Below are 17,814 nucleotides of genomic sequence, written 5' to 3'. Positions count from 1 at the left end.
ATAAGTCTGCGGTTTTCTTACTTAGGGCTGCTCCTTGCCCTTGGCCTCCAGCTCAGTTCTTAAGAGAGTTTTTACCAGGATGGAGCCATGATGGAGACTCGGCAGAAGGCAGAAATGGTTCATTCAGTTCTGAGCAGTCAGCAACAGCCAAATAGCAAGCAGCCTCTGTCGTCTTGGTAGCAGAGACTTGGGAAGACCACCATGTTTGCATGGGGCGTATGTTTGTGATAGGGCTGGGAGCTCCTACAGTGGAGGCCACAGAGAACTGGCCCCAGTTCCCAGGTGCTCTTGCCTGACTCAAGCCTGGCCATATTGTTGACGTGAGAGCTAGGTAGGGCAAGTTCTCCGTTGAGAGAATTCTCTGCCCTCCCACAGAAGTAGTGGCAGGAGTCACCCACTAGTGGATTAGTAAACATCACAGGAACAGGGTGACCACAAGGAAGCCACATTTAAAAGCAAAAGCAAGACTAAAGTGCACACATAACAGAGATGTGAAAGGCGGCAATTTGTCAAAGAAAGCACTTGACCTCTTATCTAAAGTGCCTACATTTAGCAAGTGTGGCGGCTTACTTCTGTCTGTAATACCAGCATTCCGGATGCTGGGGCAGAAGGGTCATAAGTATGAGGCCAGCCTGTGAGGCCCTGTCTCAAAGCAAAACAAAACAACAACAAAAACCCTAACGAAAAAAATAGTATAGTTTGAGCGTGAAATGTCCCCCTGTCAGGGCAGTGTTCACATATGTGGTCCCCAGCTGGCGGCCCTGTTTTGTAAGGCTGTGGACAGGGGGTTGTAAGTGGCAGATGTTGGGCCATTGGGAATGAGGCTTTGCTTCTGGCCCAAGTTCTCTACTTCCTGATCTTTCCTGAGTTCCCACCACCATGGACAGAGCCCCAGGCTCCTTGCCTTCTGTGGTGAAACCATGAAGCAGACCCACTCTCCCTTAGGTTGCTTCTTGCAGGTATTTGAGAGAAGCCACAGCATACGTAGGTAAAGCATCCAGTTTTTAAAAACACCAAAAGAGATGTATAAAGCCAAAGGGAGACAGAGCTGTACACCGTCAGGGATTCTGAGTTCCCTGGGTTTGGATTTGGGTTTGGATCTCACAAATAAGGACTTAAAAAAGAACATTCTGCCAGTAAACTCAGAAAGCTAAAAGAAAACCGTAAAGAACCTCAAGGAGATGTGAGAGTGATGGAGTAGCAATTTCAGGGAGATGGAAATTGAGAACAGAATTTCTTGACTTGGAAGACTCACTACTAAAATTAAAATCTCCAGGGGGAGCACGAGAGTGTGTGTGTGGGAGCACAAGGAGCATGTGTGGGGAGCATGAGGAGCATGTGTGGTAGGGCATGAGGAGCATGTGTTGGGGAGCATGTGTGGTAGAGCATGAGGAGCATATGTGGGGAGCACGAGGAGTGTGTGTGGGGAGCATGAGGAGCATGTGTGGTAGAACATGAGGAGCATGTGTGGAGAGCACGAGGAGTGTGTGTGGGAGCACAAGGAGCATGTGTGGGGAGCACGAGGAGTGTGTGTGTGGGAGCACAAGGAGCATGTGTGGGGAGCACGAGGAGCATGTGTGGGGAGGACGAGGAATGTGTGTGGGAGCACAAGGAGCATGTGTGGGGAGCACGAGGAGCATGTGTGGAGAGCACGAGGAGCATGTGTGGGGAGCACGAGGAGCATGTGTGTGGGAGCACAAGGAGCATGTGTGGGGAGCACGAGGAGCATGTGTGGGGGAGCTTGAGCATGTGTGGTAGAGCATGAGGAGCATATGTGGGGAGCACGAGGAGTGTGTGTGGGGAGCATGAGGAGCATGTGTGGTAGAACATGAGGAGCATGTGTGGGGAGCACGAGGAGTGTGTGTGGGAGCACAAGGAGCATGTGTGGGGAGCACGAGGAGTGTGTGTGGGGGAGCACAAGGAGCATGTGTGGGGAGCACGAGGAGCATGTGTGGGGAGCACGAGGAATGTGTGTGGGAGCACAAGGAGCATGTGTGGGGAGCACGAGGAGCATGTGTGGGGAGCATGAGGAATGTGTGTGGGAGCACATGGAGCATGTGTGGGGAGCACAAGGAGCATGTGTGGGGAGCACGAGGAGCATGTGTGCGGGAGCACAAGGAGCATGTGTGGGGAGCACGAGGAGCATGTGTGGGGAGCACGAGGAGCATGTGTGGGGAGCACGAGGAGCATGTGTGGGGGAGCACGAGGAGCATGTGTGGGGGAGCACAAGGAGCTTGTGTGGGGAAGCATGAGGAGCATGTGTGGGGAGCACGAGGAGCATGTGTGGGAGCACGAGGAGCGTGTGTGGGGAGCACGAGGAGTGTTGTGGGGGAGTAGAAGAGAGAACGAGTGCACTTGAGAGTAGATAGACAGAGATGATTCAACACGGCTGTGCCTGATGGAGCTGGCCTGTGATCCCCAGGTAATCAGCCGAGGCAGGGGACTGACAAGCTACAACAGGGCTGAAAGAAAGGGAACAGACTTGCAGAGATATAGAAAACAGCAACAAGCACTTCCGTCAGTGCGCTTGTAATGTATGGAGATGCGTGGAGATGTGTGGAGTTGCAAAGAGACTCGTGGAGACGCGTGGAGATGCATTACATGACTGATGGAGATGGGAGGGAGAAAGCAGAAAAAATACTTAAAGAAAAGAAGAATGGAACTTTCCTATTTGATGTATGCCAAGGAGGAGGAGGAAGGAAGAGGGAGGGGGAAGGAGGGTGGGAAGGAAGGAGAGAGAGAGAGAGAGAGAGAGAGAGAGAGAGAGACAGACACAGACACAGACACAGACACAGACACAGACACAGACACAGACACAGACACAGACACAGAGACACAGGGAGTTATATCCATCTTAGCACTGAGGTGGCTGTGGACAGATAGACAGTGCCAGGGTTGGTGTTGTGGAACAATGAGATGACAGAATTTACAATTCACCCCAAAGGCTTGAAAGTAGCTTGAACAGCCTGGTGATTCTGACCTGTACCTATGTGATTGCTTAGCAGTTTGCCTGGCGATAGGGAGGAGTGCTGACCTGATTAGAGGTGGAGGGACACCTGAAGTACTGAGAGAAAAATGAAAACTGCTAATCAGTGCCAACCCGTGTCAAAGCCAACTTTAAAAACCAGAAAAGCAAGATGGCAGCGTTCTCTGGTGTGCCGAGGCAGAGGAGTACTTGCAGTCAGATCCGAGTTAGAGGAAATGCTGAAGGAAGGGTCAATTGGCAGAGCAGCAGCCATGGACTAACTGAAGACCGGAGATCATAGAAACAAGGAGTAAAGGGAAGAGTCTACGAGTGCATGTTTAATTTTACACCATTTTATATTTAATCCACTCTAACAGATGTGCAGAAATTCTACTCATTAAACATACCAGTCACTTCCTGTAGACAGATTAAATTACAACCTTTGAATACCACTAGTGTGTGACTTTGTGGGTGAGACAAACTCCTGTGGGAGTTCAGGGGGAGCTCAGGTCTACAGTATTTGTTTAGAGTGGTGAGATGGATCACATGCTCTCTGTAAGAGATGTGTAAGGGGGATTTGAACTCAGGTTCTTGTGCTTGCATGACAAGGCTTCAAAGTCACAGGCTTAAAGGAAAAGGTGTGCAACACCAAAGCTGGTACGACGGCTGGCACTGGTCATGTCAATCACGATCAAACAGAATCTGAGGAAAGAGAGGCCAGGACAGGAGTATTCACGGGACTGACTCAGGGGCACACCAGCAAGCGGCTATGGTTTGATCTGAAGAGGTCCTAAAGGCTTAAATAGTGAAAGACTTGGTCCCCAGCCTGAGCTGCTACTGGGTCCTAAAGAGATGGGCATTTGGTGGAAAGAGATCAGTCACTTGTTCTTGAGGAAGACAGAGGGCTTTAGACTCTTTTTTTTTTTCACTCAATCTTTACTTCCTGGATGTGGTGGGTGAATAGCTTTCTGGCCCACGTTCCTGGAAAGGTTCTGTGCTGCCAGGGACCCAAGCGAAGGACAAGTGGTTATGACTCTCTCCTCAGTAAACTGATTTCAAAACTTTCCTTTTGAAAGTTATCAGTGTCATCATTATTGCTGTGTGTGAGTATGGACATGGCTCAGTGCTCCTGTGGATGCCAGGGGCTGGTCAACCTCAGGAGTCAGCTCTCTCCTTCCACTGTGGATTCCAAGGACTGAACTCAGCAGCAAGTAACTTTACCCACACCTTACCAGCTTGAAAGCTGACCATCCCCCCCCGTGTGTGTGTGTGTGTTTGTGTGTGTGTGTGTGTGTGTGTGTACGTGCACACACGCACGTGTGCGTGCATGTGCATTGTGTGTATTAATGTGAATGTGGAGATCAGAGACAATCTGAGATGTTAACTGTCCCCTTCAGTTAACTGCACCATTTTGTTTCAGACACAGTCTCTGTTTATTTTATGTAGGCCAGGCTAGCTGACTGAAGGTCTGAGGATTGCCCTGACTCCACCTCCCATCTTGCTATAGCAGCACTGTGATTTCAGAAGCTTGTGCCATGTGTCCAGCTTCTGCAAGTCTGGGGATTCGAACTCAGGTCCTCATGCTTGCATGACAAGAGCTTTTACCTACTGAGCCATCTTCAAAGTCCCAGCAAGTTGACCTTTTCAGGCATTTTGTCACAATGCTGGGAGGCTAACACAGAAGGAGCAATAGATAGTAATGTGTACACGACTAGAAAGAAAGCCTCAAAAACCTCAAAGCAAAAAGCAGTGGTGAGATAATAAGAAAACCGAGAATTAAATCATAAGATTTTCATGCTCCGATCTCGGTAACTGAAGAACATTTAGACACCAGAAGCTTCATAGAAGATGTGACATCAGTAATTTGAGTTAATCAGCACACAAGGCGCGCCTCATACGGATAGATTTTGTTCACAGGGATATTTGGAATATCCTTCATGGTAGATGCATACTAGGCTAGAGTAAGTTCTGATAAGGCTAAAATTGGAATTATACAACGTACATCCTCCTCCTATACTGGAATTAAATTAGAAACAATAACAGAAAGAGTTTTGGAAATTGTCAAATACTTGAAACTAACACGATTTTAACTCTGGGTGCGTCCATTGGGATATCAATAACGTGCATGCTTACCTTAAGACACCAAAATCAAGCAAGAGACAAAGCAGATGAAAAGGAAACCATGAAGATGAGGACGTTCAGTCAGAGACAGTGGAGCAGAAAAGGCAAAGCATGAGAGGAGAATCAAAAGGCCAAAAAAAAAAAAATAGGCCTTTGAAAAGATTATAAACTCAGCAGTCCTTCAACCAGATTGGCCAATAGTAATAAAAAGGCCCAGCGATGGAAACGGAGTTCTTGACACAACTCTACAGAGGCTTACAAGGGAATTCCGTGAGCAAATGATGCCAACAAACGGTGGGCCACCCCCAAGGCAAGCCAAGCCCAAGAAGGACAATGACCCAAGGCCCTAAACAACTATGCTTCCCATTCCTTCATTGAAGGAATGTTCTGGTTAGTTTCATTGTTAACTTGACACAGCCTGGAGTCACCAGGAAGTGGGAAGCCCAACTGAAGAATTACCTAGATCAGATTGCCCTTGACCATATCTGGGAGAAGCTACCTTGACTAAAGATGAATGCTGAAGACAGAGCCATTGTGGGAGGCCCCGTCCCTGGGAAGTTGGTCCTGGGCTGCTTAAGAAACTGGCTAAGCACGAGACAGAGACTGAGCCAGTAAGCAGCCTTCCTCCACGGTTTCTGCTTCAGCTTCTGGCCTGACTTCCCTCAGCGATGAACTGTGTGACTTCCACGTGTGAAGCCAAATAAATCCTTTCCTTCCCAGGTTGGTTTTGGTTGTGGTCTTCATCATAACAGAAAGCAAACTTTGACACTGTACTAGCCACTTTTACATCAACTCGAATAAGGTAGAATCATCTAAAAAGGAGAGAACCTCAATTGAGAAAAATGCCTCCGTAAGAACTGGCTGTGGGAAGTTTTCTTAATTAGTGATTTATGTCAGAGGTCTGAGTCCACTGTGGGTGATGCCGTCCCTGGGTTGGTGGTCCTGGGTTCAGTGAGAAAGCAGGCTGAGCAAGCCATGATGAGTAAGCCAGGAAGCACATTCCTCATGGTCTCCGCCTCAGCTCCTGCCTCCAGGTTCCTGACCTGTTTGAGTTCCTGTCCTGACTTCCTTTGATGATGAACAGTGATGTGGACGTGTGGACCAAACAAACCGTTTCCTCCCCAGTTTGCTCTCGGTCATGGTGTTTTATTACAGCAGCAGTAGCCCTGACTAGAACAGACACAGAATGGAATTGGTTCACAACTCACTGATGGTCTGATGTCAAAGCCAGACAGGAGACCGTGTGTAAAAGAAGATTGCTGCCTTCATTCCTCAAGATCTCACACACACAGCAGTGCCAAGCACAAGCAAGCCAGTAAAGTAAACTCCAGAAAGATAAAAATGTGAACCATTAGCCAATGGGGTCGATTTCAGAAACACAGCTGCCTAATTTTGACACCCGAGAGGTATGTTACCTGTCTGTCCCTTTTGTTAACATAATAGAACCGAGGACATTAACTATGTGACCCTTTCACGAGGTGCAAAAGCATCTGACAGAGTCATGTGGCTCTGGCTTCCTCTTACGCGGAAAGTTCCAGCAGGTCCTCTGGCAGAACACTGGTGTGCAAGGTGATGTTATCAGGTACAGGAGAGGGATTTAATCCCTAAGAACTGTATATTTGTCCCAAACTTTTGCAAGTAGCAGTCAAGGGCAAATTTGTATTCCTCAATAACGTTCTCTAGGTGCGAAGGCTAAGCTCAGCTGTCACCTTGGCTACATTTGGAATCAACTAAAACCCAAGCATCTGGGCACGCCCGTGAGAGACTTCTCTTTTTTTTTTTTTTTTTTTTTGGTTCTTTTTTTCGGAGCTGGGGACTGAACCCAGGGCCTTGCGCTTCCTAGGTAAGCGCTCTACCACTGAGCTAAATCCCCAGCCCCGAGAGACTTCTCTTAACTGGGTCATTTGAGGTCAGAAGACCTACCCTACATCGGAGCCAACCTGGTGGCAAGCCCATATAGGTAGGCGATCACGGAAGAAGGAAACGCTAACTTTTTGCCTGCTTGTCCCAATTCTCAATAGAGAGTCCATCCATCCTTCTCTGGAGGCAGGATTAGATGCTTTAATAGCGTGCTGGTTCTAGAACCTTCTTTGGGATTTCGACATAAACTGAAGACCAAGTGAGATATCCAGACTCTCAGACTGAACAACTACCAAAGTCTTGGTGTTTCTGTTGGGAGATGGGACTAGAACCTATACATCATTCTAATAAATCTACACACACACACACACACACACACACACACACACACACACACACGTTTCATTCTATCAGTCAGTTCTGTTCCTGTAACGACTAAACCAGGAGCGGGGTGGGGGTGGGGGTGGGATCAGGAGAAAGTTGCCTAAGTGTCTGAGACAATCGTCGCTTAGAACCGTTGCAGTCAATGGGCAGAGAGCACAGACACCTGCTATAGCACCCACGAACCTGGGTGACAGCATTCTGAGTGCACAGAGAGACACGCACGCACTTCTCAGATCTGTCCAGCAGCTAAATCCATGCAGACAGAGAGACGGACTGGTGGCAGTCAGGGATGGGAGCGGGGACCGCTTATTCCATGCGGGATGACAATACTTATCAGATAGTCTGAGGTGTGGCCGCACAACACACTGCCTGTCTGGACTGCCACTGGATTTTATAGCTCAAAACGGCCAACCCTCTGCCATGTGAATTTTACTTTAATAGAAAAATCAATTCAATCTTATTCATTAAATTCTCGTGTAACACGGTCTTTGTCCCTTTATCAAGAGGTTGGCACATGCCCTCCAGAGCAGGGCAGTGGGGACAATCCATCATATCAGACAAATCTGGCAGCTGATCCTCCCACAAAAGTCAGCTGTGACCCCAGCTGGAGGAGAATGCCTGCCGAGTGTCAGATGCTGTGATCCTAGCTGCCCACACCCCGATTTCTCCCCAGAGTGGAGCTTCTGCCTAGACTTTAGCCCAGAGCTCAGAGCCCAGTCCCGGCTTCTAGCCCACCCAACCCTGCCTTTGTGAAAGAAGAAACTTTCTCCTCACCTAAGCTGTGCCTGCTGAGGATGACAGAGGCACAGCGGGAGTCCAAGCCCCGCGGCTCTGTTCACTTTTTCCTGGTGCTGGCGGAGGCTTAGAAATGTGCTGAAGTCTGGGGTCCACCTAAGGCTGGTTAAACAGAAGTCTCCAGAGGAACTTGGAGAGTTTGAAGAGCTCCTTCAGTTTCCAATAGAGGACCAAGATCCCTGAAGATGCCACTGATGGCATCTGTTTCTGGAATTCAGCGCTCAGGTCTAGACTACCAGAGAATACCACCCAGCTACCAACACAACCAGCTCCTTCCTGCCTGAGGTCTAGCCAGTGTCCACACTTTTAAGTAGCGCCTGCAGGGCCTACCACCTCTAAGACCCAGCACCTGTGAGGTTCAGCACCTGTATGACCTTGCACCTGTGAGGCTCAGCACCTGTATGACCTTGCACCTGTGAGGCTCAGCACCTGTTTGACCTTGCACCTGTGAGGCTCAGCACCTGTTTGACCTTGCACCTGTGAGGCTCAGCACCTGTATGACCTTGCACCTGTGAGGCTCAGCACCTGTATGACCTTGCACCTGTGAGGCTCAGCACCTGTATGACCTTGCACCTGTGAAGCTCAGCACCTGTATAACCTTACACCTTCAGGTCACACCAACATCTGTGCAACCCAGCACCTACCAGACTCAGTTACTGAAGGGCCCAGAATCTTAAGGGAATACCAGACTATCTTCTGCCGGTGACTCAAACAGATAATAGTCCCACCGTGACTAGCTGCTGCCTTCCCAGAACTCCTTGGAGTTATTCAATCATCCTCTACACTCTCAGCTCACTCTCAGACTGGGTTGCTTCCTGGCACAGACAGAGGAGCCTTGGGCTGCCCAGTTCTCCCTGTGGAAGCTTTATCTAGTGTCTAAGCCATCTGTGGTCATAGTGATCCTCATGGACATCAAATGTCATTAGAGTCCCCAGCCGTTGGAGCCCAGGACCCTTGACACTTGCTCTCATGCTGGAGCCTGAGTTTCAGGCACACATAAAACAGATGCTGGGATCATGGCTGAGTGCTGGTTAACCAGCTTGTGCTGAGAGCTGGAGGAGGATTGAGCCCCGGGTGCATGGTGCCCACGGACCACAAGACCAAGGAGGTTCTTTCACCGATCGACCCCACCCTTAAGCGAAGGGTCAAGCACACAGGCAGTCATTCCCCACACAGAGCCAAATTCTTACTGAAGTATCTGGAGGCGAAGGTTCTTCTTTTGCTGGAAGCCGCCGGCAGCATCTCTAAGTTGGCAGCGTGCAGATTTCGCCTGTATCTTCTCTGGAAGGCAGCAGCCACATCCTCAGAGAGACGAGCTAATTCCCGGTTTCAGCAGCGGGCGATCAGCATCTACAGTAAAGACATATATATTTAGAACGCCCTTTCCAGGCATTTGCCTGGATTTCAAACACAAAGCCTGCAGCGAGAGACGAGTTTCTCTGTGGAGCGTGTACCATGGGGATTTGAGAGCAGAAGTGGAGAAGTCAGAGTATCAGTTCCTCAAATCTGTGAAATGGGACCAGCAGTGACACGACCGCGTCTCAGAGGGTGGAGATGACAGATTCATCCGCAGGAGCGAAGGCTCTGGGAGCCATGGGCTCTAGCCACTAGACTTGAGGAAACAACATGGAGCTAAGTAAGGGAACAACGTGTGCAGATTGTTCTGAGCGTGCTGGCGGCCCCTGGCACACATTATGGCCCCTGGGGCTTGTGGTCCATGCATGTGTGGGGCAGAAGCCAAGAAAACTCTGTCACATCCTCTGTGTACCACTTCTCCATTCTATCTTTGGAAGTGTGTCGTTGTTACGTCATTTACAGTTGTGAAAAACAGATACAAACAAACAACAAACAAAAACAAAAGCCTTGCTTGTCACTAGCCAAGTGGCGTTTCTGCAGCCATTAACGCCATTCACAGGGAGTCCCAGAAGACTTAAAGCAAAGCCAGGTTCTTCCCCTACCCACCCTGTCTCCATTTTGCTAGCCTCTACCAGCTGAGCTTGTAACAAGTTCCTGGTGGATTCTTCCAGGCTGGGCCAGAGGAGGCAGGGCTGAGGAGGAGGTAGAGATGTGGGCTAAATCGGTCCATCCCCCTGCTGCAGAGAATGGAAGCTTGGGGCTATGGATTAGTGGCTGGTGTTCTGTGGGTCTTGCTGGGGCAGAATGATTCTGGCTTGCACTTTAGCATCTGGGCACAGTTCCTGTCACTGACTGGCCCCCGGGGAGTGATGGGACAGCATCTGGAAAGGAGAAGGCAGACTGCCTTTGGGATAGCAGAGAGACTGAAGCAGTCACTAAACCTTAAATTTGCAAGTGCCCAAACTCAAAAAGTCGATATGACCTGGAACCCAGGAGTACAGACAGCCTTGAATACTGAGCTGAGCTGGGAGCCTCCAGGGCAGAGATGGGGCCAGGAAAGGAAGACCCTGGAGTTGGTACAGACCTCAGAGACCCTGGGAGATCTGGAGTGACACCTTCAGTCTGTCCAGAAGCATGCAGTTTGGAAGCATAGGTGGACTGGGGTAAGGGCACAGAGGGAGGAGGCACCCAAACCCACTGTAGCAAGGCTTAAGGATGAATGCTCTGGCTTCACAGCCCAGCAATCAGGAGGTGAGGGTAGAGAATCAAAAGTTCAAGGTAACCCTCAACTATAGAGTGACCTCAAAGCCAGCCTGTGCCCTCACGGAGAGCCTATTTAAAAAGAAACAAAGTTGGAGTTAAAGTTGGATTCAGGGATGCAAGTGCGAGCGCGTATTGGCTCCCTTAGGAGGAGCATCCTCATAACTGGTGGCAGATGTGGCTGGATCCAGCAGGTTGACACTGTCAATCTGTCAATCAAGTCTGTTTTTTTTTTCCAGTTCTGTTAGCTTCTGGGGTGTGTCCCCCTCCTCCTTCTCTCCCCTTCACCTTTCTTCCTCCTCCTTCCTCCCCTTCCTCCTTCCTTCTTCCTTTCCCCCCTCTCCCTTTATGTTGGAATCAGCTTTGGGGCTAACATTTCTTCTCTCCCACAGACCTGGAGGAAAAAGTAGACTTTCCAGTCTTAGACAAACCAGGGAGCTTCTTCGAAAGGCCTGTCAAAGTCCTTCTTCCCTTTATTTCGGGCACTAACAACCCACTCGACTGAATCCAAACCAGTGAGTGCAGTGTTCTGATTGGCTAAAGCAGCTGGGTCCTCATCCCATCTCAGGAACTGGGTGGTGCTGGCTTTCCGAAAGCCCAGAGGTGGCAGGTAGAGGAGACAGGTGGATGCTGGAATAGACTTCAGGAGACTGTTACAAGTGTGTGTGTGTTTGCGGGAATTGAGGAGGGGTAGCTCCTAAACCAGTATGCTACTGTGGGGTTGCAGTAGAGAGGGGTCACCTCTGTGAAAGCGGTTTGCTATCCAGACCCCCACCTCAGTCCTCTTCTAACCTACCTTTCTAAGCAAGGTCAAGAGCAGGCCACACCCAGCCAAGCCTGCACACAGCTGGGGCCGGCCTAGAGGGTGAGTTGGACGCCTCCCTGAGCATGACTCAGCTCTAGTCATGGCTCTGCACCATGGCTCACAACAGATCTGTTTGCCCTGGACTTGGGCCAGTGCCCCTGTGCCCTACCTCACCCCACCTGCAGGCATTAATAACAGCTGGCATAGGACTGCGCAATGCACACATTTATGTGACACCTGACAGCGGCTGGGGGAGGGTCTTACTGTGGAATCCGGATGCTCCGAGCCACGCAGCAATTTAATGTGGCTTAGGAGGGTTTTTAAAGTCCATCGTTAAAGAATGAACTCACAGCCTGGGGTCAGGAAACTTGTGCAGCCCTGGCTACCCACTCACCCCACACAAGGTCGCTGCTGTGTATGGCTCTCCTGGAGTGGTCCTGGCTCACCTGGGTTTCACCTCTGCTCATCTGGACCTGGAGAGCAGGCTTCTCTGCCTTTGCCCGAGCCTCCGGGGGCTCCTTCTTCGGCGCCCGGAGGGAGCACTTGGGCTGCCGCCCCTCTTCTCACCCTGTGGGCGCCCTGCCTTTGGCCCTGCCCCTGGCTCCCATGGGTCGAGCCCGCTGGTAGGACCAGGGAATGCAACCCAGGCTGAACATCATCAGGCAGGATGCAGGTTTCCTGTCTCCTCGATGCCTCTGGGGATGATGCTCTGACAGCTGTCCTTGGCTGGCCTCAGTCGCTCGCAAAGTGTTGCTGTGAAAGTCTGACCTCTGCTGGGAAGTGCCGCGCCGAGGAGGGCCTGCGTTGTCTGGTTTGGAGCGCCCTCTAGTGGTCGTTCGCGGCTCTGCCGCCCTTGCTTCCGGACCCTGGTCTTGTCCCTGGACATTTCATTTGCATTCCCGCTGGGATCTGGGGGCAGCTTGAGTGAGTCTGTGCTTTCCTATGGCCTCACCTTCCTACCCTCTTCGAGCTGTTGGTGAGTCGTGTGGGACTTCTCGGGATTACATAGATTCTTGCTCCCATCAGATCAGTCCTCCCACCTTGCTCCATGGTTGGACCCTGAGGGTCAGCAGGAAGACCCCCGGGGTAGCAGAGGATGGATATGACTATTTCTCAAGCCATTGGGCTTACTGAGGGCATTTCAAAGCTAAAGCTCAGGAAAGAAGTGGGCAGGTGGAATTGATTTTGACTCCCGTGGTGGACACAGGTAGCTCATTGTGTAGTTTCACAGACTCCCTGAGTCCCATTCCTATCCCTAAAGTGGAGGTAGAGATATGACTGGGGCCATCCCCTAGAGGACCAAGTGCAGTAGGTCGGGCTGGGCAATTTGCTAAGAGACCGCCTTATCCCTAACCGTGAAGCACCTGACACCCACTGGCAGAGGGGAAGTCAGTTTTCTCTAATGGAAGACCCAGGTTTTAGGGCCCAGGAGCAGCTCAGGCCTTCTTCTGATTCCTTCCTCTCCCATTTTTCTTTTCACCTCACTTTAGTAGTGTTTCGATTTTATCTTATTTTTAAACTGTTTCTTTTGTTTTCCGAGATTATAATTACATCATATGTCTCTTCCCTTTCCTCCCTCCAAACCCTCCTTGCTCTTTTTCATGGTCTTTCCCCCACCCTAATTATTGTTACACAGACACACACACACACACACACACACACACACACAGGGTTTCAAGATGGTGACTCAGATACCTGAGTGAAGACACGGAGCTAGTTAAAATACCAGATGAAGAGCTCAGGCGCTAGTTATTAGGAGAACCAATGACTTCAGAGAGGGTCTAAATTAGCAGACATATGGAGTAAGAACTCTCCGTGACCTGGGAAGGAAAGCCAGCAACAGGGATGAACGAAGCTATCTTTTAACATTCGTGGAGATATAGACACATCAAGACAAGCATGAACCAATTTATGACCACCAGGCCAGCACTGCCAAAGACACCAGGAACCTTAAACACGGAAGAGGACCATCTCAGCCGAGAGAACACAGAAAAGAATACATGTCATGAGCCGGATGCTGAGCTAAGAGTACAAAGAAAGAATTCATTGTGTCTAAGAGAATAAATAAGCAAAACCCTAGCGAACAGGAGAACGGACAACAACAAAGAGTAACCCAACCAGAACCCAACCAGAACCAAGCACCAGAAATTACAAACACACAAAAAAATCTTCTCAGTAATAATTCCAAATGCAAATGGATTCAACTCTCCAGTGTAGTGGAGAACAGATGATGAATTGAAATTTACGATCTAGTTATCTGTTGTCGCTCCAGAACCATACCCCACTGGCAAAGAGACCCACAGACTGAGACTTAAGATGGACGCCAGCCCGCCAAGCAATCAAATCAACCCACAAGCAAAGCAACGCTGAATCAAGCTGGCCCAGCGACTCTCATACCTGATAAACCAGAAATAGTTTCAAATAGAAACTAGCCAGAGAGAAAAGAGGACAGCGGGACTTAATAAAGGGAACACGTCATCGAGATCGTATGATAACTCAATACTTATCAATGGTTTATGCAGCCAATTTTAGGTCTCCCTAGTCCGTAAGACAAACGCTAACAGACACAAAGGCAGATAGGTCTTGACACAGTAGAGTCAAAAGACTAAAAATGAACAAGGATATTTCCATAGCTATTTTGCCTCGTGGCTAAAAGAACTTAACAGATGTTAGCAGATCGCTCCCTACGACAGCTGCAGAATGTGCATTCCTCCTGGAAGTCCCTGCAATCCGCCCCAACACGGATCGTATTTAAGACAACAGAGGAGCATTAACAAATACAGAAGGCTGAAATGATTTCTCACACGTCACCAGGTCATAGTGGAATGAAACCAGAGATTGGTAACAGGAGAAGCCTCAGGAACTTCACAGTTACAGAAACTTCTAACAAGACACTCTTGAATGACCAACTGGCCATTGGAGAAAAGATGGAGGGAATTTAAAAATGTCTCGAGTGAAATGAAATCGAAAACACTTATCAGAACCAAAAGGGTTCTAGAGAATGTCAGCAACTTAAAGAAATCTGTAATTACCAGCATGACTGAAGCTTTGGTAAAGGATCTCTTAGTAAAAGAGGCTAAAGAAACACTGAATTTACTGCCCTGTCTCCTCAGACCTTTTAAGAAGAGAGCTAACACCAACAGTCCCCAAATGGTTCATAAACTAGGAAGGGAACGGACACCAGTGAACCCATTTTATGAAGCCAGTCTTATCTCAGTGCCCAAACTGGATAGGGGTACATCAAGGAAGAAGGAAGGAAGGAAGGAAGAAAGGAAGGAAGGAAAGAAGGCAGGGAGAAAGAAAGAAAGAAAGAAAGAAAGAAAGAAAGAAAGAAAGAAAGAAAGAAAGACAGATATAGGCCAATTTTCCTGGTGGCATAGAAGTTAAAATTTCCTATAGGAGCATAAAAGACCCTATCCCCAAATACTAGCCAAAGCTATCCAGAGCAGGAAAGCGATGTTGCAGACAACATAACACCTTATCTCAATTTACAATGCAGAGCCACAGTGAGAAAATCAGTGTGGTCCTGGCACACAGAAGAAGCATGCACAACAGGGGACCCAGGCGTAAACCCACATAGCCACAGCCACCCAACTTTTGAAAAGCTTCTAAAAGACACCTAGGAGAAGAGAAATCATCTCTGCCTAATGATACTGGTGAACCTGGACATCAGCCCTAAGGGGAAGGAAGTTAGGTTCGTATCTCCAGTTCCACACAAAACCCAGTTTCAATCTTAACCTGGAATTCCGAAACTACTGGGAGGAAGCAGGTTCCACACATTTTCAGTATGTAGGCATTGGTGAGGGCTTTCGAGACGGTTGGACACTGCAGCAGAGGAAACAGTCCCACAAACTGATGGTGATGAACTGCGTGAAATTATCGAGTAAAGCGTCTGCATGGTGAAGGAGGCAGCCAGCAATCAGCAGAGGGGAAGGCAGTCTACGGGGTGGGAGGAAGTCCTTCCTCCGCCACACAGGGCCTCAATATCTACAACAAAGAAAGAACTCTAAAAACTAAACAGCGGAAAAAAAAATCATCAAGACAACATAGGGTCCGGTAAATCAAACAGATAGTTTCCAAAAGAGGAAATACACTATCCTTTGACGAATATTTTTAAAATGATCAACCACCAGAGAAACGCAAATTAAAACTGTTTTGAGATTCTAACTCACCTTAGTCAGGATGGCTATCATCAGGGAAGAACCTGCTGGAGAGGATGCAGGGGAGCGGGCGCCCTCAGTCACTGCTGGCGGGAGCGGGAAGTGGTACGGTCGCTATGGACACCGGCGTTGAAGATGCAACGATGGTATGACCCACATGGCCTAACGCCTGAGCGTGTTAACTGCGACACCATTTGCTATAGCCAGGCTGTGTGCCTGACTGGATTTATAATAGGCTCAGGAGACACACCTGTCAGAGCATTTTCTGAGGGTTTGACTGAGGGGAGAAGCAGAAATCTAGTGCAACTCTGGCACGCAAATCTCTCTGTAAAGTGACTGTGAAGTCTCTCCCTGACTTCAGACTGATGGCCGAAGTAAACCCAGGAAACCGCCCTTAGGTGGCAAGAGGGCCTCTCTCCCATGCCCATGCTACCACGTGGCAGACAAGTTGAGGGGCTCACACCCTTGGGCTGGCTCACCCATGCTTCCACCATCAGGGTTAGATCTACTGTGCTTGCTGCCCAGGTGAGGTGCAGGGCCCGCTCTCCCAAGTGTTGTAGCAGGCAAAGGGCAGGGCCAGATTTCCTGCTCTCCTGAACCCGGTAGGTAAGTTCAACTATCCCAGTCAACTATCCAGTGTTGAGGGCAGAAGCAAGTGGGAAGGCTCTCTTCCTTCCTGGTACCACCTCACGGCAGACAGACAAGAGGCAGGGCTGGCTCTCCCACACTCACACCGTCAGGCAGGCCCACCCTCAACCCACATCCAGGGCCGGCTCTACTGTGCTGCACTGTCTGAGGGGCAGAGCATGCTGTCCCGCTCTGAGGGCCTGCTGTAAGTGGCAAAGGATGAGAAGGAGGACATCTCTAGCTCATTTTGTCATTGCATGGCAGACAAGTGGCCTGCTCTCCGAAATGCTGCAGCTGGTGAGGGGCAAGGACAGCTCTTCTGTTCTCAGGACCCCAGGACCAGGTACCCCACCTGCCACCAGTAGTGGGAGGGGGGAGGGGAAGGGGAATGGGAGGGGAGAGGGAAGGGGGAAGGGGGAAGGAGGGAAGAGGGTTTCTTTCCCTCATCCACACCGTGGTGTGGGCCACAGGCCAGTTCTCCTATGCTCATATCCTCCCAGGCCAGTTCTCCTATGCTCATATCCTCACAGGCCAGTTCTCCTATGCTCATATCCTCACGGGCCAGTTCTCCTATGCACATATCCTCACGGGCCAGTTCTCCTATGCGCATATCCTCACGGGCCAGTTCTCCCACACTCATATCCTCAGGTTGGCTCAACCGAAACCCCAACAATATGAGGGAATCACTCTCCCAAGGACCACAGCAGGTCAGCTGTGATGTCAGCTCTCCTGCTCTTATGACCCCAGGGCCAGCTCTTCCAGGATGCCCAGGTGAGGGCAGCAGCTCAGACCAGGGACATCCGCCTGGCCTTTGGTAGTAACAGAACCCTGCTGCTGCAGGACTACAGATCCAGACGTGGCCCCCAGTGGCAGCACAGGCCACGACCCCACCATGGTCCCAGATGGCATCACCAGCTGCTCACATCAGGCTGCCCCTCCCTACCCTCAAGTCTCCAGTTCTGCCTTTCTTCATTGTGCCCACATCCTCCTGTGTCCCTTTCTCTTCCACATCCCCACCACTTAATGTCTCCTCTTAGTGAAATCCGGGGCCTCTGGGGGTCTGGAGTCATCTCAGGAGTGGTCTCAGGAGTTATACCTTGCTTGTGCACTATGGTACCAGACCATAATGCAAGATGGCAGGTCGTCTTGGCATAGAACCCTGAGTGGAAGAAGAGGGGGATCTCAGGCAGGCTTCCCTTCCCAGGAGCCTATCTGAGCCCGCCTGGCACCAGACTGATGGAGGTCTCAGGCTTAATTTTTTCTGGGAATGTTAGGCTACTAATCCTTCAGATGTTCACAGGCTAGAACACTGAGTGTAGACAGAGCCTGTCTCCTCTCTGCCACCTACTGACGCACTTGTGGCACAGCGGCCACACCTCTAAGGGCTGGAACCCTTCTTTAAATGGATTTTGTCTGGTGTTTTGTCCCAGCAGGGGGACAAGTAGCCTACATGGAGCCAGCCTAGATGTCCACCAACAGAT

The 17,814-nt window shown here is 49.9% G+C and overlaps 1 protein-coding gene and 1 pseudogene across 4 annotated transcripts in view; both read right to left on the bottom strand.

Moving 5' to 3' along the window:
* The window catches only part of Arhgap22 (Rho GTPase activating protein 22), a 157,500-nt gene extending 145,243 nt beyond the window's left edge, over positions 1–12,257 (bottom strand). The window contains 2 exon segments of one of the 4 annotated variants that reach the window (NM_001436722.1): positions 9,316–9,475; positions 11,993–12,257. In NM_001436722.1, coding sequence (NP_001423651.1) covers positions 9,316–9,367 — 52 coding nt within the window. In that variant the 5' untranslated portion in view covers positions 9,368–9,475; positions 11,993–12,257. 4 annotated transcript variants of the gene reach the window in all.
* A 5,342-nt stretch (positions 12,258–17,599) lies between these two features.
* LOC120097603 (small nucleolar RNA SNORA17) lies at positions 17,600–17,722 on the bottom strand (annotated as a pseudogene).
* Between the last annotated feature and the right edge of the window lie 92 nt (positions 17,723–17,814).

The sequence above is a fragment of the Rattus norvegicus genome, chromosome 16, assembly GCF_021556685.1.
Source record: "Rattus norvegicus strain SHRSP/BbbUtx chromosome 16, alternate assembly SHRSP_T2T, whole genome shotgun sequence".
NCBI lineage: Eukaryota > Metazoa > Chordata > Mammalia > Rodentia > Muridae > Rattus > Rattus norvegicus.
Note: the sequence above shows the minus strand (reverse complement) of the source record. Positions and strands in the feature narration are given on the sequence as shown.